Raw genomic sequence first — 25,737 nt, 5'->3', positions numbered from 1 at the left:
TCTGAAGAGGAACTGAAATCTTTCTTCCTACCAGCTCAGAACTAGTTCTATTCTCACTGTAGACCTTTGACTTTTTATGGTGTGCATTAATAGAGTTTAGGTCTTAGTTCTACCACCTACCTGATAGTTCGTTTATGGGAATTTCGTTCCGTTATGTGAAAAGAAATAACGATGTTTTTAAGGAAGTTATTAATATTTAATATTTTTTTCTTTTATCGTTTCTTTCTTTCATACATTTATACGTTTATAGCTACGTACTTGGTTATTGCTATATATTTATTGGATATTTATTGGATCTAAGTAACACTTTGCTTTTGGGATTTTTGTCTCATACTGATGCCTCCAAGGGAACTAACAACATTTAGTTAGTTGATCTTTTTTCATCACTATATTTCTTTCATGTATCTGTACATTCTAAATTTATTCAATAAAACGATGTAAGTAGGTGTAACACAGTCTTCTCGATTTTATTGTACGAATCGATTAATCTTCTTTATCGAATTACTTTCATTTTTACATTTCTTATACCTATATATTCTTTCATATATTTGTAGATTTATATATTATTTAGTTCTTACATATACATATTATCCTATCCTACATACGTGTATACAATATAATATACAAATATTTATGCTATGACCCCTTGGTACATTTGTTCCTTAGTTCTTAGATATGATATTTTCAATCCAATTGACGAAGGAATACACCTTGGTATATACCGATGCTGCACCTACCGTTCCACATGGAACGATTCCCCAAGAAACGATTCCAATGAGTTCAGGTTTGTTACCGTTGAGGATCAAGGGACCGCCAGAGTCGCCCTTAAATGTATAAAATTTGCCAATAGAGTTCCATGGAAATAGCAAGAAACTGAATAAATGTAAAAGTGGCTGATTCCTTACATTACACGCTGAAAAACCGCCAGTGAGCGGTCCAGTGCAAATGTTCGTCTCGTGCAAAGGAGATGGACCAGTGAGTTTCTCTATGGAATTTTTGCAAGTCTGCAGGTCGATGATTGGCAACTCGGCAGTTTGAAGTTTGTCAGGCATGTTTGGATTAGAGGTCCTAGATGTTGATCCCCAACCTGTCAAGACCGCTTTTCCCGATACTGTGTTCGACCTTGTTAGACTAATCGCTTTAACCGCGTTGTTCAGTTTCAGAGGCGATGCCAGTTTCAACAATGCGATGTCATATGGAGCCACATCTCTGAAATTATCACAATGATATTTCGGATTTGTGCAGAATGTATGGTTCCATTCAATTACGACTAGACCGTACGTGTTTATATTAAATTTATACTTTTATGCATTTGAGTACAAATAAAGAAATTTATATCTTTGAACTAAGGTATTGTCTCGTTCACTAATTATTCTAATCCTTATAATTTTCTATATCTAATATAATATAAGATAGTAATATAAGACTATTGTAGGTGTAAACCATTATCTCTTACGTATGAAAATCATAGCGGAAAAATAAGATGTTAAGTCCATTATATTTTCGGTACAAAACAATTAAAGTGTGTTTTTCAAGTTTTTAAAATTCGACATCCTTGATTTTTCTAGAAGTATGTTTTATATTTTTCATTATTAATTTAATGAAACGTATAGTTACCCCGTATATTTTTCGTGTACAAACGTCTTCACGACTTCGATACTTTGTTCAGTGCTTTCTGCCGTCTTCAAATTGTGTTTTCCAGCTTTCACGATAAAATCACCATAGGTTGGAACAGCCAGAACACAGTGTCCAGCTGTGACGATCCATTGATTATTCAGGATAGCTCCTCCGCAAAAGTGGGAGTAGCCAAACAGCCATCCCCATTGCAAAGAGACTTGCCATGGATATTGCCCAGGGGTAGCTTCGTGTCCTCCGACTATGCGGCTATCGAACAATGGCACGGTAAAGCCACGGTAGGCCTTTGCTGTAAATGCAAAGAAATAATTTGATTTTAGATTCAAATATTTTCCTATTTTATGATAATTATAAAGAAACACCATCTGTAACATCGCTTGATATTACTGAGTAATAGGAACTATTTTAATATAATTATTTATTATAATCATTTGAAACATTACCTTAATTTCATTATCATGAAATTATAAATAATTTAATTTCTTTTTTAAGGAATTTTTAAGAGAGTAAAACTAAAAGACTCTGACTGTCACTGATCTACGTTGAAAGTTCACTTACAATTGACGGTCGCTGCAAGCAGGGTAACGAGGATGATCACTTTGAGAGACATTTCGATGATTTGCTGTAGTGCGTTCTGTCGAGAGAATATATACGGCTGTTATCGATATGGATTATCGCGGCTTATCGTCAAAATACATTTCGAGATCGTTGATGCGGAGATTAAAAAGATTTCACCGTCAAATTTTTTGTCATCTTTTCTTCCTACGATCGTCTTATCTGTTTTGTGCACGACAGAAATTTTTTATAATTGTGACACGAAAAAATTGGTTACAATCGGGTCGTGGACGCGTGTACTCCAATTGTGCTACTTTCCTCGTGTCAAATACCAGATAATAATAATAATAATTAGAGCAGTCGTTAAATATGAAGCAATTTTCGGTATTGACAAGACATTTCGATTTTAAAACATTATTTCCTTTTTTCGAAACAGACTTTTTATTTGATATATGTGTCATCTTTGTTTCTCAATAAAAATGAATTCCGAAAGGCAATAAAAAAATAAAAGTCTCGTACATTGATTATAAAAATCGTTCTTACTGTTTTCGTTATGGCTTTCTGTTTAATCTCGATTAATCTTTCTGATATATTTAGATTGATTCGAATATGATCTCCGAGTTTCGACATCGATTAATTTCTAATGCCCGACTCTTGCTTATCGATCATTGCATTTGGATTGTAATTCAAATAAGAATGGAGGTTAAATTTAATGGTTTCTGATTAACAAATTTATTTTTAGTATTTCGTTTATTCAAAAAATTTTACATTGTATTTTATGCAAGAATCTTCTTGTTTTTGGTATTATTTATTATCATCATAGAAATTTGCTATTGAATTCTGTGAAAAAATGTTGAAAGTAGAGGGTCAAAATCAAATTATTTCATGTGAGAGTGGATCCAATCGACGTAGGAGGCAACACGAGTGTAGACGGAAGGCATGTGGCTAGATCCACATGGTATAATACCCCATGAAACGATACCAACTTGTACAGACTTTCCATTAACCTTTTGGGCGAGTGGGCCACCAGAGTCACCCTGGAAACAAATCGAATAAATCCATTAATCTCTCGTTCAAAAATATCTCTAACTAATCAACTCATCTTCATTTGTAATCCTTATAACCTTTTCTAATTTTAATTCGAACTCTAATTCAATTCCACTGGATTTTTATCCTAAAAAATCAGAAACTAATCTCTCACTCTACTTTATCAATTCCATCTTTATCTCCAATTATTTTCCATCTCTATTCCGATTTCGATTCTAATCCCATTTCACTAGTTTCTTATCCTAAAAACTCTTTAACTAATCCCTCATTCTACTTTATTAATTTCATCTTTAATTGTAATCATTTTCTATACATATTCCAATTTCATACTCACCCTCAACTAACAATTTCATAGTCAAACGCGTATAATAATTTAAAACGATATGAGATATACTTACAGAGCAAGCAGATACTTCTTTGCCAGCAATTCCAGAGCAGACCTGGGTGTCGTACAGTTCAGGTTTTTGTCCAATGACAGATCCGGAGGTGAGTTGTTTGTAACAGTCCTTGTTGTCAAGGATGGGTACAACAGCTTTCTGAAGAACGTTTGGCAAAGAGGGCTTAGAGGTCTTAGAGACTGATCCCCATCCAGAAAGGACAGCTTGTCCAGTTTGTTTCTCTCCTTGTTTGGGCAGGGTGATTGGTTGGACAAGGTCGTTCAGCTTCAAGGGCGTTGCCAATTCTAACAGAGCGATGTCGTGTTGCGCAACGCCACTATGAAACCATAGAGAAAAGTATATTAATGGTATGAGCGATATGGTAGTTTATATGCTTTAAAATAGTCAATCGATCGAAGGAGCCACTCATCTCGTATATCTTCTCCTTTACTTGAAGAATAAGAAATGATAAAACGAGATTACAAATTACTAGTGACAAAGTAAAGATACAAGAAAGAAGGTCGTTCGGTCACGTTCTCGAGAAAATTGGGTTCGCTTCTCAAGCATCTTTTAGAAATAGGAAGCAAGAGAGGGAGGGGAGCAACGTGGAAGCTGAGAAGACGAGGTCTTACTTTGCTCTTTAATTAATGAAATCTTATTTGTCTATGAGAGAAGAAATTCTAAAATTTTTTTAATGTAGACACACGAGTAGTAGATACGTATTTCAGATGTTGAAATGAAGAATCATTTACGATAGGAACGATATTAAGGAAAGAAAAATGATCGGCGAACAAAGCTTTCCATTGGTCAAATCTTTTCTCTCGCAATTTCAAAGTAACCATTCGAATAATCTTCAAACAATTCTTACCCTTTGTATCCACTGTGGACTATGCCTCTGGCAACCTGCACGATTTGTTGACTGGATTCATCCTTGTTCAATTCGTATTTGCCAGCGACAACCCTAGTTTTTCCAACTTTCATGACGCAGTGGCCAGCGGTCAAGATGTATTTTTCGTTCAGGATGGAACCACCGCAGGAGTGGCTGTATTGAGATAATGGTGGGACTCCCCATTGAATGGAAACTTGGTATTTGAATTCACCACGAGCGGCTGGAACACCATCGGTGATACGGGGCTGCAGGTTGGTGGGTATGGCCCAGCAGACTATAAAATACGTAATATACTTTAATATTTATATATCCAGATTGATATGCATTTTAAAATCTTTTCTAATATTTTATAAGAATTAAGAAAGAAGAAAGAGAAAAAAGTATCCAACATCTTGAGTGAAATCTTGAATGAGATATTTTGAGATATCAATCTCTTGGTAAATTGATGTAAAAATAGTTAACTAAAATAAGGAAGAAGTTATGAATTTGTACTCTCTTACCCTGGAGGAGGAGAACGGCAGCCAGAATGCTTTTGATGAACATTGTTGTATGATTGCCTTAATACAACTTGAGAAATCTGGTGGAAATTACGATTTATATAGGATGCTACAGGTTGATATCTGGTGATAATTCTAAATTATAATCGATAACGGATCCACTTGATGTTATTTTTACGTTCGATATGTTAACTTTAAGTTTACGTTTTAAAGAACGCAATGATTATCGCTTAATATCGCAATCGTATTTTTGTCAATAATACTATGTTACTTTCTTTCATACAATTATATCGCACTAATTGATTATTTTTCCATTAGATATGGTTAGATAATAGATTCATTGTTGTATCGTGGCGCGTTTGTATCGGGGTTGAGTATTTCAATTGTTAAAAAATTTTTATTAAATATAGATACAAATAGGTTATTAACCTAAACCTCAAAAAATATATTCTAACTTATTTCTCCGAAGTGATGAATATAATTTGTCTTTTTTAAATTCATTTATTCGTCCATTCACTTCCTTTTACATCTTACTAAACTCTTATATTTCTATATACTTTGCGTATACTTTACAATATTTACATATCACTTATTAGAATTTAATACGATTATCTGCGCTGGAATATTTAGTAAAGCTGGTACATGCAGTGAATAATAAAATTCTGTCAGTAGGTTACAGAATTCTGAATAGCATTTTAATATTCCCGGTGACAAACTATGTACACATTTGATAATTTCGTAACGGAAAATAAATTGCTATTATCGTCGGTTTCGATCGATTCCATGCTTATCAATCCAAATTATCACTGTCGCACGAGATAGATTCATTCCTCGATATCGATAGTCGTCAAAATCATTGCGCCGATAAGACACGATAATTAACAATTTTGCGTTGAAGTACTCAATTGATAATAGAGATCGATTTCATGTGTTGCAAGTGATTAGACGGGCGATCGTTCTTATTCCTGCCCAAATCTCACGAGCAGTTGGCACGATCTGTGACGCCGGAAGTAGAAACCCGTACGTGCCGCGATCTCGAAGCTCTAACGTGTAGGCGTATTTTATTCCGGCTACTCCTTTGGCCCAATCGTCAGAAGCACCTAAAATTTGCTGAGCATTACGAGTCATACATTTTAATTGTTAAGCAACTTTTCTTACAGTCGCTCACGAAAATATTTGAATATTTACAGAAATCTTTCATGAATATATTTTGTTTATATAAAACATTTGGAATTTTATTAACATCGAAATGAAACTCGACTACCATGATTATATTGGCAAAGTTTCAAACAAACTGTTACTCAAATAGATTTACAAGGAATGATAAATAAAGAATGGACGATTTCTGTTCCTACTGTTGAACTTTATATGGAACGAGAAAAAAAAATATTATAAATCGTCGAACGACAAGTTTCGCTTTTAATTGGTAATTTCATAAGGAAGTAGTTTGATCAATTTTGTTCCAGTAAAAATTCGATATATACGATAAATGTACAATTCTATATTAAATAAAAATTCAATTATCTTTGTAAATTCATTACTCTCCTACAAAAGGCTATTATATACTACAGAAGAACATTTCTATAAATACGAATATCACTTTTGTTTTAATATTTTATGATATGATCTCATTTTGTCTCCCAGTTATTATTGTTCAATAGCCCATTATTTATCAGTTTAATTAACTGTCAGCACGTGAGTACGTTTTTCGCTTCGTTAATTGTTGAATATTATCAAACAAAGGAGATAAGAACCATTTACCTTGGTATCTCACCTATCGTATCCGTTTAATATTGATTTTCACGTGATCGTACCTGAAGTTGGATATAACAGATGTGCCGATGTACCAAGTTGATAATCGGTCCCGTGTATTTTCGAAATGGCTCCTATCGCTTTTTTAGCTACGTTTGCTAATTCGGAATAATCGGACGGTTTTGAGTACGTATATCCCCATGGCACTAACCACATTTGTGAGTACGAGTGCAACGTTAGATAAATCCTAAAAGCATTATTCCATCCATCATTTAAATCCATGATCTGGATTAACTTCGATTAAATTGTATCGGATTCAATATTACCGATGAAACCGTTTGGAATCGATACGTACAATTTCTAAAAATAGGTCGTGAAAAAGATAAATCACTGGAATACGACAAGCGTTTGCTTGAGGTTACTCAATTAAAAAAATCGTAATTCAATTAACTGACGATTTTTTAATCGCCTTTCTAAATTATCCTATATACTTACCTAATATTTTGTTTGTTAGCCAAGATATAATCGGCCATTGCCTTCGTTTCCGGTTCGGAGAACGCGCGCGGTCCGGCGTAAGTTTCGTGGCAAGGGTCCAAGCTCGCCCCACCCTCTTCCATTTCACCCCAATGGTAGTCAAAGTTTCTATTCGGGTCGACACCCTCGCATTTGCCCCATAACCACCCTGTATAATGGTTCACTAGCTGAAGAAACCTAAAATGGAGCAACATTCCCGTTCGTAAGTCACAGGATACTGAAAAGAGGCGTAAATGTACGTTGCAATTACTTTAACCACGTATATTGTAAGTAAAACTAAATTATATTAAAATCTTTTTCAGAAACAGTAATTCAGAAATAATACTGATTAACTATATAAATTAAAATACAGGTGAAATTGATAATTACGATGGCTATTTGTAAAGATTCCTCTTGGAACTTGCCATTATTTATGCTTCCTTTTTATGACAAATAAATTCCTCAAAATAGGAACAGATTCTTTATTTTTAAAGATGGATACTAATAGTGTACTTATAAATTTTGTTATATGAAAATAGAGATAATTTAGTTTGTGAGAGAATTTCATATATCGATCCACCGCTATCCTCAGTTATGGAGATAACGAACGAAGTGTTTTCTTGAAAAGGATCCAAAAAATCGAAGAATGCAATCGTACCGACTGTCATCTTGATTTTCTGCATGATTACTTCTCGTCTTCCTCCATAATCTGTCGCCAGTGTGAGTGAACTCATAGCCATCCGGATTTGCGACCGGTAAGATCATCCAGTCCGAATTGTCGAGCAATTTAGCGTAGCTCGAGTTTTTCTCGACCAACTGGCTGATGATGTAGGTCGCCACAGCGGAGCCGATCCATTCGCGTGCGTGCATACCTGCCGAATGTAAGGACAATTCCAGAAAAAACCACATAACGGGATAGGGTCACGTGGAACGCGTCGAGCATAGAAACTCTGCTCTCTCGAAAATATTTTGAAACGTATTCTCGAGAAATTTTATTGACTTAGATTTTACTACGTGACAAAAAAGATAGACAATTTTTTTCTCATTACGTTCCTCATTTGCATAGAGCGATATCCTCCGGCGACTTATTGCTATTTTTTATAACGTCTTCTCGAGGAGGATATGGATTTAATTAATACGGTCTTTATACTTTGACTTAGATGAAGTGCCTAGATATAGATAGATGTTGTCTGACGCAACATGTACCGAATATACGAAATGAACTTGGATAACGCGAATAAAGATACAATTATCAATAATAACGTAGCGTAAGTACTCGAAGGCATTAAACAATTAATTAAAAAAACATATGAAAATCTGTTGATTCGAAGGAATATTTCATACAGCTTTCTGTATTCTTTTTACTAAATTGTTATAATATCCTGCTCTTTATGTATCTATTACATTTTCTCCTTGTAAATCCTTGGAGTCTTTATCGCAGTAGGAAGCAACATCATACAGGAAACGATCTTCCTTTGAGAACGAAGAAATGAATTTTCTAGAAATTCCCTCGTACGTACGATCTCTCACGTTACTATGCAGAGTCTCGGTTCAGTTAAAACATAAATCCACGGGCTGTCAACGAGAATAACAAAGATCCGGCTTTCATGTTAAAGACTAGAACACGATACGACTCTGGAGTTTGCCGTATCCTTAGTTCGACTTCAATAGAAAATGTTAAGCACGTACGATTGCTAGCCAATTAGCGAATATTAGTCGATTGGCAAGTAGGTATCTTTCTTATAATTTTACAATTTTACGTTAAATAAATACGATAATCAGATGATTGTAATTTGTAGAATTTGTTTGTAAAATTTGAAAATTTGTGGGTAAAACATAGGAACAGCAACTCACCGGCGTCTATCCAAACAGCCGGTTTGGCTTCGCCTTCTTTATTCGGTCCGGTTGAAATTTTTATCATTTTGATAGGTTGGTTTTCATAACTATGTCCTATAGTTATCACTTCGGCTAGGGTTGGATAACTCAAGGCTAAATATTCCAAATACTTAACGATTTCTGAAAGAAAATGTTCATACATTAAAACAAATTATTGTAAATTTCTACTCTAAAGAGATGCTAACGAATTGCACATATTGTGTTCGAAAACTTTCACAGTTTGATACGATCATTCGTCTTATTGTAGGAATATTATCTTATATTATATCATATATTATGTTGTAGGATATGACTAGAAGATAGAAATGGTAAAAATAGATTGAAGACAGTGGAGGAATCTGAAACCGGACGACCAGATTTACATTGGAAATTTCAGAAGAGTTTGATACAGAAAAGATATAGTATAGACGCAGAATTTTTGGTGTTTAGTCGTTCAGTTTTCAGCAATAAACTACTAGAAATTTTGTTACTAAAATCTTATGTTTGAAACGTAGGATCTGATTGCACCGTGCGACGTTTGAACGAGGATTCGAGTCAAAGATCAAACATATAATCGAGCATATAATGTGCAGTTTGTCTGAAGCTTGACATCGAGGAATCCGACGTGAGTAAAAACCTGTTTATCAAATCTTTGTTCATATTTTCCTCACTCTCTGGATCAGTTTAAATATCTTGATTATTTATTTCTTTATCCAATACGATGACGTTTAAGTAAATAGTGGATCAATTCAATTAAGTATATCAGGAACTATTTTTTAGCAGCACAACGCGTTCGTACATTGTTGAGTAAATCGATGAGTATTGTATGGAAACGTACTTACCTCCATATCGATGATACCGTTTCCAAGTCATACTGTGGCCATTAGTCATGACAAGATCTTCGCGTTGCTCCTTTGTCATTTTTGGATTCTGATACGCTATTATTTTCTATTGCAGGGAATTAAACGAACAATTGAAGAGGGAAATAAATTGATGTCACTGTAATTAACTTTAGGTACGATATTATAATTTAAACTAGTCCTTAATATCTCTGCTACATTTTCAATATGCGTAATCACGTATTACAATGATGTGTTAATCTCTAAATTTTCTCAAGACAATTAAAATTGAAATTTTTTAATTCAAAGTAAAATCCAAGAACAAATCGTCGAAACGCCAATTTCAAGGAAAATTCGAAAATCGCAGCAAGGTTAAAATTCGTATATCTGACTATTCTAATATTTGTCTTTTATTGATAACCTCTTATCGTTAAATATTCTGCCAATATTACATCTCGTACCTGAAGGTCCGGCATCAGCACTTTGAAATCGATCCCTTTGTTTCTAAAGAATATTTTCACGTCAGAGACAAGATCTGGCGCGATAACCACGTCTGTTGTCCTAGAATATCAATTTTAAATATGATTCTTTTGCAATCTACCAAATTACGATTAAAGGAAATTAGCACAAATAAAGAACACGCACTTGTTGTACATTGGTTCGATCCAAAACTTAACATCTTCAGGCTCAGTTTCTTTAAGATCTTTCAGATCGTTCACGTGTCCTTGTGAACTTGGGTACAATCTGATCAATTGATAATTTTTGTAGCTAACTCTGGACGACCGCGGTTTGAAATTTTTCTCTGTACCGATAATAGTAGTCATGATGGAATCGATTCCATTAGCTACCGCAAAAAACACTGATTCAACGATATTTACAAAAGAGAATCCTCTGCCATCGTTATCGATCAATAAATCATAGCCAGTTTCGTTGAATGTAGTATTCTCTTCATCCAGATATCTGAAACAACAACCTCGATTCTTTCAATGTGGTCCGTGTTCTCGTGATCATTGAAAATCCGATTATCCTCTGTATTTCCCCAGAATTTAAACAAATCTTCATTCAGAACTTGCGGATCATTATTGACAAGTATAAATCGATCAATCAAAATAAAGTTAATCCAATGTACACTCAATCAAATGTAATTCACGAAAGTGTTAGAATCAGTAGATTGCGGATATTTATGTATTTATGGGGGATTTAAAAATGGATTTGACGTACGCAATATACAAGAACGTACAAAGAGCGCAAAGTAAAGCACCTGTCAGAAAATTTAGTAGATAAAAGAAATCTCTATTTAGGTTCTGTTTCTTGAATTATAAAAATTTGACACATACAGAAATTCTTTTGATGAATAAATATTTTTCTAATTCTTTATTTCTAAAAATATAAAATTGCATGAGAATCCATAATCTAACTACTTGTTTAAAATTCATCACAGAAAATAATATTCCTCGAAAACAAACCTTGTTTCACGGTTTCCTTTGTCGGAGGACCAATCATCTTTTCTCATGGAAGAACAATCGTAATTTTCTACGGGCAGAAATTCCAAATCGCCGCGCTGTGGTCGAGCAATGACTCGATTCGACGCGATGATGATCACTGATAAACCGATAAACACGACGCGTAGGATCGACTTGAAGTCGACAGCCATGATTGGCCTGTGTCAGGCCAGGATATGCGACCGTCTCGAAGTCTCTTCGTTGACTGATCCGGTGATTCGAGCCGAAACCAGTCTTTCTCGGACTTGTTCGTCGTATGCGAAAAAGGACAATTTCTCTGGGGCTGCCTTACGAGCGCAGCTTACGGGATTTCTGTATGGTATTCAGTACTCGACTTCCTCGTGAGAACTTCTAAGACCTCGCTTCGATAGTAGATCGAAGGTCCTGAGGTTAGTGGGATACACATGATTCTATTGGATCGTTAGTAACTTAAAAAATATTTTATCATCACATTAGAATTTTATTAAATTAGGTCTATGCTCCGTTTTATGGCGTTAAATAAAATTAATCTTACTCCGTTAGTTAGTTCTACATGATTTTTTTTATTAGATTAACGACTGTTTTTCTGAAGGATCTTTTTGGTTGCACATAGTCCTTGCGACATTACAAAGTATCTTATTTCTTGTCATGGAAAGAGAAATAGATGATATATTCCTTATTTGATGAATAGAAGACTCTGCAGTATTTTGTTATTAGTTATTGTCACTAATTATTTAATTAGGAAGATTCTCAATTCAACATTTAGATATTTCGTACAAGTTTATGTGATACTAAATATCTTCCAATCTTAAAAATGCTATTTTAATCTATTGTGTTGCAGAGATGATGGATGATACTGATGAAGTTAAATGCGAAGGTCTTCTTGCTTTTGTTTTAGGAATTTGCAAATTTCCAACTCGAAAGCGTGCAATTTTAAACAGGTTAAAGATTATACAGAAGAAAAAGGACAACGTTTGTAGCCTCATAATTATGTTATACTGTGTCTATGAAAAAAGTTTATTGCACGCAAGAGGAATCCGGTTCATTGGAGGGAAACGTTCCATCATTTTTCTTTGCAGCGCGTCTCATTCCATTCTAATCTGCTAACGGTAATCGAGAGGCAATTTTCTATTACCGTAGCTACCTCTTCACCGAATTCCATTCCGATAAAGGCAAATGTAAAATATGAAAAAGCAAAGAAAGTCGATTTAGTTTTCTGCAAACTTTTCCTTTCATTCTGAGCGATACTTCGCGTAATAGTGGGCGACTTGTAAGTTGCACATTCTTGAATCAAAGAAAGTAGTTTGATATTTAATCGATAATATACGGATTTCTATCCATCAGATCTATCCTACTTTTCGAGTACAGAAGTATGACAGCTCTAGATGCTATTATTCAAACAAGAAAATTACGAGCAGATTTTTCTCAGGAGTAGGGAGAAAAGTAGATTAGGCAAAATTTATTCCTTTTCTTCTTGGATACTCTTTTAAACGTATTCCTGAAAATAGGATAAAAATGGATTATTTGATAGTACGCTGCGAATATGGTTTATTATCGTTACAACTATAACAGCATACCGTTCTGGTATGCAGCAATACAATTATTGCGTGAACCTACGTAATAATAGAGCGTAAATAAGTAATAATAATTAATAACTATTATAATAATGACTGGTGTTAAATTAATGTTACTCGGTTAGTTAGCTTTCCACGTGTACGAAAATTGAAACATATAAAGACGAGACAACGATCGTGGCTCGCGGCCAGAAACGCGGCCACGAACAACGACTACGAAGAATTAAAATAGAGAGGAGGATCGAGAAGAAAGATCGGATGGTTTGTATTATTCTCGTCTTTTACAGATCGAGATCTATATATCGAATTCTCTGTACGTTCGAGTATACACATCGAATTTTGACTAGCACACAGTTTCTGACAAAAACTCCTCACTCTCCATTTCTTCTCCGATATCATTGGTTCGATAACTGGAAGAGTCATCTGGATAAAGCAGAGGAAGCTTAATAAGAGCCCGTCCGACCGATCTTCTCGATTGCATTAAAACAGTGTAAAAAGTAGACGAAGAGAAAAGAAAGAAAATTATCGCGACGTCGAGGATACGATAAACAGTTTCTTTTTTTCCCTCTTTTTTTATCGTAAATCCCCTCGTGGCACGGTATTGTCGTAATTACATATAACATTTCTTTCGTAATAATTGACTGCTTATCGTCGTCCCCGCCAATTGGATCTTCCTTCGTCGATTCTCGAATTCTTCTTTCACGAACGAAGGACGTCGCTCGCGAGGACGAATAAATGGCAAGAACCTACGGGGAGTCATTAAACAAAATGTGATGTTTCGTTTCGATACGCTACTCCTCATCGAGTATCGTTTATATTTTTGTTCCGTCACGTTGACGCTGTTGGAGGATCGATCTCTCCTTTTTCTTCCGTTCGCCCCATTACTTTATCCCTTAACTTCTCATCTCTTCATCCGACGAACAAGCATCGATTCTCTTCTCGATACCTGTTCATATTTTCTGTTCGACTTATTTACAGTTATTTATAGAACGTTTTATTCGTAACGTTAAACCGCTGCTTTCTTTTGGAACATCGCGGGCTACGATACACAGGCACGGCTCCGCAACGACGTAACATTTTCTTCGATAAACATTACTCGAGAGTCCCAAGTATAACGTGATTAATAACGTATATAGATATTCAACTATTTTCTTGAGTTTTCTTGCATTTTTTCGTAACAGTGTACATATATACGTGTAACTATTTCTGCGTGTGATATTTTTTACGATCGAGACACGTACTCGCGAGTCTGCGCTTCGAATGCGCGACGATCTTCGAGATTCGCGCATAGAGCACGCTCGATTACTCGTAATCAACTATACCTACCAGCTATCGGTACGTTCGCTTGCATATCGTTCGTGTAATAGTTTCGCGCTGGAAGCAAAGTATAACGTCGTTATCCTGTAACTTCGTCCCTTCACAACGAATACGATTAATAGAAAACGAAAATTCTGTGTAGCATGCGTTGCTCTTGATGATGGTTTACGTTAATTAATGCAGGAACGATTCTCGATTATAGACGTAAAAAACTGGTACAAAACGGTTAATCATAGACGAATAATCGTTACAATTATTCTTAAGTTAAATCTTCGTGTTTCTTTTCTAGAATGTAACACAACGAGAAGTTGCAATCGCGTCATCGTACTTTGCTCCGATATAGTTTATATTACTTTACTATTCTCTAATATAATAACCAGCAATAACGATCGTCGTTAATAACATTCTCTTCTGAATAGCGTGATCACTGACACGAGGATGGAACCGAGTTTACCATTTCACTTGGATACTTCTTCATTTAGAACAATAACGATTCAATCTCTATCGTTAACTTCTACTGTATTTTTGCTTAGAACGTTCATGCTCTACTGACTCGATTCTACTTCACGAAATGCATGAAGACCTATTACGATAGTCAACTAACGTCCTTCGAATAGCACGGTCTTGCTATTATTCTTCGTAAATAATGTTCGATCCGTATTCATTCTTCATGATGAATCGCTTCTATCTTGTCTTCGTCGACTTTCTGTCCGCGTTTCGGAGATGAAACCGTTATTCAAGCATTCTGGAGGACGTGTGCGACGAATAAAACAATTTATACGATGTTGGCCTTGGCTATGGAGTTGCCCATCATGACCTTGTTCACGAAATTCACTATGGCTGTGGCTGGTTGTTCTGGTTCTAGCTCCGCGAACACGTGGCATTGGTTGTCCGATTTGTGCGCCGGTTTCCTAGCGACGAATCCGAAGCATCGACTGGAAAAAGAGAATTAGACATACAATAATAAATCGGACTTATGAGAAAAATTGGTCGATTTGAATTTTAAGAGTAATCTTTGATTACGTTCCTACTTTCGATTAAATTCCATGTTTACACCTAATTCAGCTTGAATTTCGAAAGAAATATTAGACAACAGATTTGTAACCTTCGATTAAATGCCAATTCTAAAAATAATGCAGCTAAAGTTCCAAAGCTAACATTAAATTACAAAGTTGCTATTATAGACTAAATTTTAATCTGAATTTTAAATAGTTTCGAATCGAAGGAAATAATTTTAGGTATCTTCGTGGTAAAGTAAAACTAGTGGTAAATTTAAGAGAAATTGGAATGTGAAAAGAATGAACATAAAGAACGTACTGGGCACTGACTGAGCGGCCAGTTTCCTCGCTGGCGAAGTCCCAAGTGCGTTCCTCCGTGTCTAAGCCGCAGTAGCTGATATTATTCGTGGGATAATGCCTACGAAAGAAAAGCTTTCGCGCGTTATCCGTCAAAGTTATTCCCTGCGTTGAAACTTTGAAATGAACGATAGTCGCTGTAGGCAGTGGCTTCTGCTCGAACATTGTCGTGACTGCCTTTTTGATGGCCTGAGGACCCGTCAGTGATTCCGTGTCCATAGTGAAAAGGTATAAAACATTACAGGCTAAACAGAAATTACAAATCATAAATCATAATGCAATTGAGAAATTAAATTAACATCTATCTAGTAACGCAATATATGCGTCATGCGTATCTCTTTTTATATACATATAATGATGCACACGTATGCGTCATAGGTTTTCATCGAAAAACTTTGAAATTGCAAGAATCTCCCGAGGCAAAGAACTTTGATTCTGTATATGTTTGAGTTTTATAAATAGTTAATCAAAGAATATTCGTATTTTTGAAATTATTGAATTCGAATGATTAATATTCTTTGATTAATATTTCTCATGTGTTGAAGATTTCACATTAGTCGAATATTAGATTTCCTTAATGAATTACCTGCACCCTGTGCAAGCAGTTGCTGTGTGCTATTCGTGCCAGGTGAATCGAGAGCTCTGGCTGCAGCTTCCGGTTCTGGGAGCAACAGCTGGCAAGGTAGAGCCATCGCCATCAAACTGTGTTGATAAACCAACGCCGATAACGAGCTGAAGACTGGCTCGTTGGCACATCCCTTTAATCTAACACCTCTGGATGTAGGCTCGATCAAAAAGTGCCTGACTAACTCGCTAGACGGGTCTTTGGGACTGCTTGGTGCACTTGGAGGCGGAGTTGCTACCTTCAGAGCGAGTCCAAAGGCTCCTGGGAAGGAATTGCTATCTCGAACGACGAATGTTCCTGGCGCTGCATCCTTTAGCATTGAGATTGCTGAAAAATATCAATACAGATTCGTGTTTACGTCGTTCAGACTTATCTTTCGGATTCAGATTTTCACAATTAAAATGTTTCTCAAAAAATGAATAAAAATCCTCACAAATAAAATTCCTGTAAATGCATAAAAATCAGTAGTTTAGTAAAAATATTGCTTCTACGCCGTTTGTCTATGGTTAATTCATTATATGACGAAAGCCTGATTAGGAAATTAATATTCCGTTTGCAGATTATTCGAGATAGATAGAATTCTAGAAGGAAATTTGAGTGAAATAAGTACCTTGCTCTCGAGATATGTTGGGCTTGTACCAGATCCTGCTGGTGTCGCGCACAAATTTTACGTTGACATCGGCCACTTCTTGCGGCTCGGTGTTCGAATGTACACTGGATCGTCTTGAACCGTAATACTGGATCTGAGGAGATGACTGGCCACCACTGTTTATGGATGTGTACGATGTGGCACTCTAAAACCCAATCATAATACTATCGTCTCAGAAACTACAGTAGCTTCAATACAATGAAAATGAATACTCGTACAATAAATAAAAATGCAATTAGAAACATGATAAACGATCGATTAAATCGATACAGATAATAATTGATTGAGAAATAATTCGTAAAGTGTATTTGACTATACGTACCTTCGGACTTTGGGCAAATTCAATGTGAGTCGGAGTACCAGGGCTGCGCGAGACAGCTTGCGATTGTTGTTGCATCGTTGGCTCGTTTATCGGAGAAACAGATCGGTCCTTGCTACAAGGAAGCAATCACAAGCATCGTTATAAAGTGCATTTCGAGCAGGATCGTTTTCCGCGTGCAGGCAGACGCGTGTATTCCGTGATCTCTGTGTGTGTACAGTGTACAGATGTGTGTTGTCAGGTGATTCGTGCAAGATGGTGTACGCTGTGAGAAAACATCGGAAATGTGGTACATACAAGAACGAGGAAAAGATCGAGGGCCAGGAAGAAGGAATATCGATAAAGGAAACACAGGCGAAGAGACAGAAAAAGAGCGAGAAAGAAATACGATTGCACGAATACGTCTCGTAACTTACGATTCTTTTTTATCCTAACGATTCACGCACGTCTATATACACGTACAGTTGTCAGCAAAAATTCTTGTCATTGAGTAAAATGATAGTGCATATATTATTGTACATGTTAATTAGTGATATCGAATGTCCTCTTTCTTCGTTTCTTATTATTAATAAGAAGCCTGTCAATGAATTATTACGTGAGTTTTCTTTGACATATTTTTTCTTTTTCGTTTTTTACTGTGCTGACATATTTGGACATTCGTTGCATGACAAAATGCTTTCAAGGTGGTTCACGATGCAAGAAGCTCGAGCTTTTGTTAGTCCGACAGGTGCAATATACACACTCACACACGACGAACAATGCGTGTTCTTAGCTCTTCGTTTTTCATCACGATGCTGAGATCTGCAAAACCCCATACAACCGCATCGCTCCAAAATGAAACACGAAAGTTTCATGTATTACAGGCACTTTGACCCTTTAAGAGTGTACGAAAATGATAAAGAATTCAGAATAAGTGATTTAGAAAATAATTATTGCTTTGGCAACGTAATTTTTTGAATTTTTAGTATCAGATACTTACAAAAGATATATATTTTGCCAATTATAAATATTCGGACACATTGGTTGTTTGACAGTAACAATATACGAATTTTAGTGTAAAGATGTACAAATCAGAAGATAATAAATTAATGAGGAATTAATTAGTAATTGCAAGTAACGTTCCACTACCTTCCTATGCAATTATCAGACGATAAATCTAAATTATCTCTTAGAAACACAGCAATAATATATTTTACTATTTACTACATATACGCATAAATTATTATGTTTTGCTCATATTTATTTCGAATTACACTGTTAAAGGATTAAAATGTTCAAGTCGTAAATGTATATCGTCGATCAGATGATATTTTGACATAATTTTTTTGATGGTCATATACGATGCGATTGCAGTGGAAGTGTATTGATACAAACGGTTAATGGCACGACATTAAACATTCACGACATATTTGCGAAGTCAACGCATTTCTATCGTTGAGAAGCGCGAGTTCGTCATTTGCCACGTGTTCCAGTGCTCTCAAATAATATATTACCTATAGTCGAACGACGCCGATTGGTTAGTGAGCGGCCATCGTTTGTTATGCGTTTGTTTAAGTGGCCCGCTTGCCGGGAAACTCAAGCGTCTAGAATCACGAATATCGTTCTGCGTCATAATCATTGCTTCCATCAGCAATGTTCGATGGAAGATAATCCCATCAAAACAATTTTGCTTCAGCATTCATTAGAAAATAAACAATAGGAAAGAAAGAAAATCACTCTGTTCCATTAAAACAAAACTGGAACTTCAGTCATTACGAGTGTGAACTAATTTTCTTACCCTTCAAATCATTATCTTCGTTATCCTCATGTAAATTACTATTATTATAATCATTTATGTCAAATTAATTATGTAAAAATTCGAACACAATAAATAATGAAAGCAAATTATTCGACTTTTGAACTTGATTTTATATTATTCGTAGAATAAATAAATCGAGCCTCCCGAAGCTCCAATACTATTTTCGCTAATCAGAGAATGAAACAAGTTAATAATAATAGAAAAATAACAAAATAGTTGCCCACCTCTGTGTTGTCGGACTCTTGGGTGGAAGTCCCGTCTCCTTCGAGACTTCTCTTCGTTCTTCGATGTAGATCGTTCGTTCGCTGCCATAATTCCCGATGTTGTTATTATTGTTCCCGGTTGACTCCACGTTGTGCACGTTATTGTTGTTGTTGTTCACGTTGTAACTCGTGTTCGTGCTATAGGAGCGATCAGCCGCGAACGTAACCGTAGGCGAGGAATTGTTCACGTACGGGGTTCGAGGATGTACCGGAAACGCCGGAGTCTGCGGCCTCGACGCGCTGTTGACCACCGTACTTCCGGGACTGACGCTCCTCTCGGTCCACGATGAAGCAGAGTCATTGTGCGACTGCAAGTTTTCATCAAATTTTCACGTGTGTTCCATACGATGTATTATCAAAAATACGTTGAAGAGATGCTGCGCACATCTAATCAATCTATGAGGCGTTGAAGCAATTTGAAATGTATATGTATACAATCAATCTAAAATTTGTGGTGAAATATGCAAATAGAATGATTCGAGAGAAATCTAAGACATTTTTAGTCTTAACCCCTTTGCATTTGGAGATACGACGTAATATTATACAGTTAAAGCTTCAGAATATCTTTTCTATTTTTAATATTTTTATCCCTTTAATCTTTAGTTAAGCGTACCAATGAGAGACAATAGAGTTATATTAACAATTTCCCATTTGAACGGTTTCGCTCAAGTGGAAATAATATATTTTTACATATATTCTCAGCCATCTCTTCTTTACATCAGTTATTCCTTATTAAAGTTTAGTCATAATGCAAGACCACGCAATTTTGATGTAGTAGTCAACTTGTTACTTAGATATTATCACATTTCACGTTTCATTAAAAACACGAGTTAAACATCTCATTCGTAGCTGCAATAGAGTTAAGTCTACATCTATCAAAAAAATAAACAACCATAAAACAACAACAAAAAAAAAAAAAAATAACACACACAGAATATTTCTCTCCATCCTTCCATGCAGTCACATAAAAATGAAAAACATTAGAATGCAAGTTGAGGTACGTGAGGATTCCTGCGGGAAGAGGCTGGACAAACCTGGGTGCAATTCTGCCATGCTTTGGGCGACTGGTTAGGGGAGCAATTAGTGCTGGCAAGGTTAACAATGTTGCTCCTCGCAGTTGTCGTGGTTGCTGCGCTGATGCTCGTGTGATGATCGTTCATGTCTGACTTGTTAGTCATCGATTGAGGTGAGCGAATGGGCGAAATTTCAGCCAGTGATTGAATGAGGCTCACGAGAGGGTCTGGATTGTTCGGTGTGTTCGATTGCTGATCGACCATGGTCAACAATCCTGCGTCCACGTGGTCGGTGGTCCTGTCGTTGCTGGTCACCGTGGTTCTGCTGATACTTTGACAAGTCACGATTTGATTTCGCGACTCTGGCCGAGAATTTCGAGTCAGAGTCGAGACGAAATCTGGACTCGTCGATTGTTTCTGGTCCGTGTGAACGTTGCTGGCGGCCAGTTGCTGCTGTTGCTGTCGGTGCTCGCGCAACAGAGCGTCAGCGCGAGCAAAACTATCGCTACGAGACTCTGGTCGTGGTGGCTGAGGCTTGTCCGTATTAATGAACGTTGCTTGTTGCTGCATTGCTAATCCTAAGGGTTGCGTGCTTGCTAAGCCTGAGCGAGGGGATGTTGGAGGGCTCTGAAAAGCAAGCCAAGCGCTTCATGCTAGAGGGAGCTGGCCGTTTTAATCCTTTCCTGCCACGCTCTATGTTTACACGCGCTGATTTCTTATTAGCCATCGGATCATCGTGATCTTTTATTAGCACACGTTAATCGTATTAATTTGTAATTACACGGCTATCTTTTAAGATTCAGAATCGTGAATATGGAGATGAAGTTAGAACGATGATGAATTTTCTATAACCGGTTCGCCAGTCATAATAAATATCCAAGGTAATTATAGGTTCATAATAGGTATATATTGTATGGCGAATAAAGTTATGGAGAAATTCTAAGCAAGAAATTCCACAGGTATCTTTTAGTGGCTTTATCGCGTAGAATTATCCTCGTTTCCAATCGTACCGATCATCGAGCAACGCCTTGCACAATAATTGTATAATAACCGAGCCAAAAAATCGGCACAAGAAAGGGTTAAACTGTAACTCGCGGTTCTAAAGGATGCGATCGTTTTTATCATGTCTACGAGTGTAAGGTGGGCTGTTTCTTGCTGTTTAGGATCTAACTGTGGGATATAACCATAAAACAGAGCACCACAGTGCGAGCTGCTTTTACAGTCGCAATCTATGAGGGACTAAATTGTAGCGTTCGTGCTGCCGCCGTTTCATTCGCGTAAAGCTAGGATCGACCGTGCCGCCGTTTTCGATTTATTATCCTTATTACCGATAATTATTTTAAGTAGTCGAGCGCTTCGAGTAACTGGCTCGGCTAATACTACGTTGTTTTCTCCAACCGCACCGACGACTTAATAAATATTTATCGCGTAATCGTCCTGCGTGATTTTCGTTGCTTTATACGACGATCAAACATTTTATGCTTCTGGACATCTTGACGCGTTCGTTAACCACGATCGATTCCAGCCTACGTTATGTCGTAATCTACGTAACAGCAAGCTGCTACTTTCTTCCTATCTTTCTCTGATTATTACGTGTACATATACTTCCTCGTTTACCTGACTGTCGCCGTATTTGCGATATTCGTAAGCGCGTTTCACGGACATGAATGGACGCTCGTTCACGCTCTCTGCTCGTGGTCTTCCTAGGGTACCGGTTCCGATCGTACCATTGTACTTCCGGCTGCTGGATCGTTGCGGAAGCAGAGGACTTGCTGGCGCGGATGTATAAGGCGCCGGCCTTGATTGCGTCTAAAATTGTGAATTATCAATAGAAGATCGTGATACAGAGATCGTAAGTAATTGTAAAAATTGACTGTGTTGTAATAAAAGTGCACGGAAGATAAATATTGAATTACAAAAGTAGGTTGTACTAGAAATGAGATATGGTTGTCAAAATAAATTACAATATAACATAAAATCATAAAAGAGATTATGATAGCCCAGAGAACAGTAATGTAATTAACAAATACCAAAGTGAGTAAAATGACCCATTTCCACGTTTTGTGGGAAAACGAATGCGATATAGGATTGCGATTTCGTCTGTATTTAATACAAGTTAGATTGTAGTTATTAATAATTCTAGTGTTAAAAATAATATGATATGACAAAATTATGGAAAACAAAACATAGGATAGAAAATTAGTCTTATTTCTCACCTGTCCGGAAGTAGAGTGGACAACCCACGTATCGTCATCGTCATCGAGCACCGCAGAATCGCTAGCGTACCCGTCGTGCCTCAATCTACCTCTCTGTAAGCTTCTCAGCTCGCCGATCACACGATTCCCAGTTTCCTGACGCCAAAGTTTGCCCGGGTTCCTTTCATCCCTTCTCGCGGCAAGTTTCAATTGCTGCTGCCTCAACCATGATAATCTGGTAACAAGAAGAGAAGCGGTTTGGACTTTGTCACGTTGTGCTGAAACTTTTTCGATCATTGCGCCATGCACGTTTAAAATAAATCGCATAAAATAAATCGCATAAAATAAATCGCAGACAAATCTGTATAACAAAAGTTGTGTAAATGAAAGTTACAACATATTTTTCATCAGAAGTGTCATTTTTCTAAGTCATTTTTGGCGAGACGCAACAGTCGCACCAGCAGTGAATTAAACACCTAATAATCCCACATTTTTTAGCGTATAAACACTCAGATTAGAAAGCCGTCGAATCGATCGACAGAGAAAAGCACATAGCAAAGCGATTTACACGAAAGTGCCGAGAAGTCATAAAAAACGTCTTCGTTTCCTTTTCGAGCGCCGAGATAATTCTTTCGTCTCGCGAAAAGGAAAGAAAGCGTGACCAAGAAGGTTGTATAGGATCCTCTGTCACCTGTCAGAGATTAGAATCTCGGTTGCCGTGGAGCAACTGTTTTCATCCTGTAAATCGTGATTTCTCGCTTTCCTCGCCTAACGCTGTCCGACTCGAGTTACTCGCGAGCAGACGACGAAAACACGAGAAGCTACTTTCTCGAGGGAACACGAGACGCACGAGTCGTGTAACAAAGCCTCGTTAGAACAGGCCACGTCACGGTCCCAGTCGGAAGAAGGCCGGAATCAGGACCTCCTACCAAGATAGATCCTGGATAATTGCATCCTGATCGATGAGGTCGCTGCGGGCCATCGATTTCTGCCTGTGTTTCGTTCACAGTGCTGCCGCTCGTAATATATCGATCGGTACCATAAATCGACCATCTCTTTCTTCTCGGCTTAGATTTCCTTTTTACTAACGTCTAACGAAATTCATACCTAGCTTTGTTGGTATGGCCACACCCTCGCGATGGAGAAAATCGTGAATTGTTTGCGTTACACGTTGGCTCACGATAGAAAACTTTTACGTCCACATTGTATGTCTTATATGAAACACTGAAGTTTCATCGTGTATTGTAATGGTACACGACTATCATAATTATATTGGTAAAATATGGAACGAGCGCATATAAAAATTGCAAGATATTTATTGCACACATATATTTAGTAAAAATTTCGCGTCCGGTATGAGTAATGATCCAATCAGTGATGCCAATCTATGGATAACTGACTGTGAATTTAAGATATATTTATATTATTGTATATTTTGCTAATATACTTGAGCGCGATTAAAATGTAAAATATAAAACGAAAATGCACTCTTTAAAATCAAATATTCTAATTTCAATTATTATGGTCGCTATAAATTAACAATATCATTTGATTCGCAATTTCTGCAGCCCAAAATATAAATCGTCTCTCAAAAATACGCTCAGTCTTAGATACGATTACATCAGTTGGTTTCGCTGTTTAAAATTTCCATTTCCCATCGTGCTATATCGTTCGTATTTGACGTAACAGTATATTTTCTTCTCTGACGAAACGAAAGTGCCCATACTGGAAACGAAAATGGTTTGCGATTTATTCGTAAACGCAGTAGTGTAACAGAATAGTGGACTTTATTACTATGGACACAGCATTGTAACATGACAATGTTAGGAGAAACAGATTCTATAGAAATGAAAACGGTTCTCGTTTGCAGCGACATAAATTAATTCATAAACGAATATTTTAAGCAAATGGCTGCATTTATGACGCAAACCGAACCGTGTTAATGGAGCTGCGAATTATAGGAGGAACGATTGCTCCGAGGCTCTTACGCTGTTACGATCTTCAAACGCGCATGAAGTTTGGACGAGAAGTTAATTTGCCGCGAGATCAAACGATGGCTGCAAATTTCTGAAAGAGACGTAAATAGGATTTCTTATTGCTGGTGGATTTACAGAAAATTAATCCTTTTACGGAGTAAGTAATGAGCTTGGAAAGATCGTCCTCTGCACCGAACACGAAATTGAAATAGTTAAAATGAATAATTTGAGATTTCTGTTTCCTAACTTGTATACAGCACAATTAAAATTTTACTAATCCAAATACTTGAACATCACAGAGGATAAGTTATTTTAGTTGATTTCCTATTTTTGTTTATCTTTTGCTAATTTCCCTGATCTTTTTATTATTTGATCAATTCAAACCAGAACGGAATTAAATCACGAGTCGACGATTGATCCCATTAAGGGATGTCTGCGGTAAGTAAAGTAAAGAAGAATGTCAGGGACGATACAACAAAAAAGAAAAGATTCTTATTTGTGGAAAAACATGGAGAGAGGAGATACCTATTTCTGGGACTCCGGCCGCCCTCTGACATAATTATAAATATAGAACAGACGAGACGCGGTAAATCGACCGCTACGAGGCTCAATCCCTTCTTCTTCTTCTCTTCGCTTTCACCGGTGGTTTGCTTTGTTTTCCATGCTTCTGCAACTACATTTTCTTTCCGCTGGCAATTTTTCTATCGCCGGCGGAGCTTCGCGGAAGCAGAGCGTGCTCGGATACGGAAGTCATTCGAAGTAGAAGTAAGAGCACAAAAGCGGTTCGTAAAGCCTTCGCGCAATTTTTCTCGACGAGCTCCCATTTCCGACGTCCTTTCCGATCTATCCTAGACCGAGGTTCTGCTTCCCATGCCTCTAGCCGCGGTATTATTTCGGAAAAAGTGTCTACTTTTGTATTTCCAGCCGACGAAAAAATCAGGGTAGTCCTCATCGACGAAATATCACCTCTTAACCGAAGCTACTGTTATATGGAGAATTTGAAAGTCGTAGTGTAAATCAATCCACTGCTGTTATTCGTAAAGTAGCATTCTGCATTTATCATTCTAAAAAATTTATTATATTTTTCAAAGTCACAAAAACATATCGTGGCAGAGAATAAAGTTATAATTTACTTGATTGTGAATCGTAGGGGATGATACTTTCGAGGATCGAAGTACGTGACTAAATCGAAA

General features: G+C 36.8%; 3 protein-coding genes across 17 annotated transcripts in view; all 3 read right to left on the bottom strand.

The window, feature by feature from the left end:
• Positions 1-174: 174 nt before the first annotated feature.
• Positions 175-5,143, bottom strand: LOC117153212 (transmembrane protease serine 9). The gene is made up of 8 exons (XM_033327013.2): positions 5,004-5,143; positions 4,483-4,777; positions 3,636-3,951; positions 3,072-3,227; positions 2,194-2,269; positions 1,618-1,924; positions 906-1,209; positions 175-824 (listed from the first exon to the last, which is right to left on the bottom strand). The coding sequence occupies exons 1-8, from the start codon at positions 5,044-5,046 to the stop codon at positions 663-665; spliced, it is 1,659 nt and encodes a 552-aa protein (XP_033182904.2). The 5' UTR covers positions 5,047-5,143; the 3' UTR covers positions 175-662.
• A 128-nt stretch (positions 5,144-5,271) lies between these two features.
• Positions 5,272-12,874, bottom strand: LOC117153201 (carboxypeptidase B). The gene is made up of 9 exons (XM_033326996.2): positions 11,446-12,874; positions 10,625-10,939; positions 10,441-10,540; positions 9,983-10,088; positions 9,120-9,281; positions 7,924-8,137; positions 7,248-7,463; positions 6,815-6,999; positions 5,272-6,100 (listed from the first exon to the last, which is right to left on the bottom strand). The coding sequence occupies exons 1-9, from the start codon at positions 11,631-11,633 to the stop codon at positions 5,925-5,927; spliced, it is 1,662 nt and encodes a 553-aa protein (XP_033182887.1). The 5' UTR covers positions 11,634-12,874; the 3' UTR covers positions 5,272-5,924.
• A 117-nt stretch (positions 12,875-12,991) lies between these two features.
• by (focal adhesion protein tensin) overlaps positions 12,992-25,737 on the bottom strand; it is a 180,557-nt gene continuing 167,811 nt past the window's right edge. For 12 of the 15 annotated variants that reach the window (XM_076622788.1, XM_033326977.2, XM_033326981.2 and 9 more), the window contains 10 exons: positions 22,590-22,803; positions 21,991-22,182; positions 20,395-21,000; positions 19,322-19,668; positions 18,793-18,882; positions 17,303-17,414; positions 16,942-17,125; positions 16,293-16,658; positions 15,669-15,951; positions 12,992-15,286 (listed from right to left, as the gene is read on the bottom strand). In XM_076622788.1, coding sequence (XP_076478903.1) covers positions 15,127-15,286; positions 15,669-15,951; positions 16,293-16,658; positions 16,942-17,125; positions 17,303-17,414; positions 18,793-18,882; positions 19,322-19,668; positions 20,395-21,000; positions 21,991-22,182; positions 22,590-22,803 — 2,554 coding nt within the window. In that variant the 3' untranslated portion in view covers positions 12,992-15,126. The remainder of the gene's footprint in view (positions 15,287-15,668; positions 15,952-16,292; positions 16,659-16,941; positions 17,126-17,302; positions 17,415-18,792; positions 18,883-19,321; positions 19,669-20,394; positions 21,001-21,990; positions 22,183-22,589; positions 22,804-25,737) is intronic. The other 3 variants (XM_033326985.2, XM_033326979.2, XM_033326993.2) reach the window with 3 other exon arrangements.

The sequence above is a fragment of the Bombus vancouverensis genome, chromosome 11, assembly GCF_051014615.1.
Source record: "Bombus vancouverensis nearcticus chromosome 11, iyBomVanc1_principal, whole genome shotgun sequence".
Classification (NCBI taxonomy): Eukaryota; Metazoa; Arthropoda; class Insecta; order Hymenoptera; family Apidae; genus Bombus; species Bombus vancouverensis.
Note: the sequence above shows the minus strand (reverse complement) of the source record. Positions and strands in the feature narration are given on the sequence as shown.

Coding starts and splice junctions, on each gene's coding strand:
- LOC117153212 (XM_033327013.2), bottom strand. CDS start 5,046: ATGTTCATCAAAAGCATTCTGGCTGCCGTTCTCCTCCTCCAGG. Junction 1,925..2,193: donor GCTTGCAGCGACCGTCAATT/GTAAGTGAACTT, acceptor TTGCATTTACAG/CAAAGGCCTACCGTGGCTTT. Junction 825..905: donor GCGGTTTTTCAGCGTGTAAT/GTAAGGAATCAG, acceptor TATACATTTAAG/GGCGACTCTGGCGGTCCCTT.
- LOC117153201 (XM_033326996.2), bottom strand. CDS start 11,633: ATGGCTGTCGACTTCAAGTCGATCCTACGCGTCGTGTTTATCGGTTTA. Junction 10,541..10,624: donor ATCGAACCAATGTACAACAA/GTGCGTGTTCTT, acceptor TTGATATTCTAG/GACAACAGACGTGGTTATCG. Junction 8,138..9,119: donor GGCTGTTTGGATAGACGCCG/GTGAGTTGCTGT, acceptor TACATTCGGCAG/GTATGCACGCACGCGAATGG.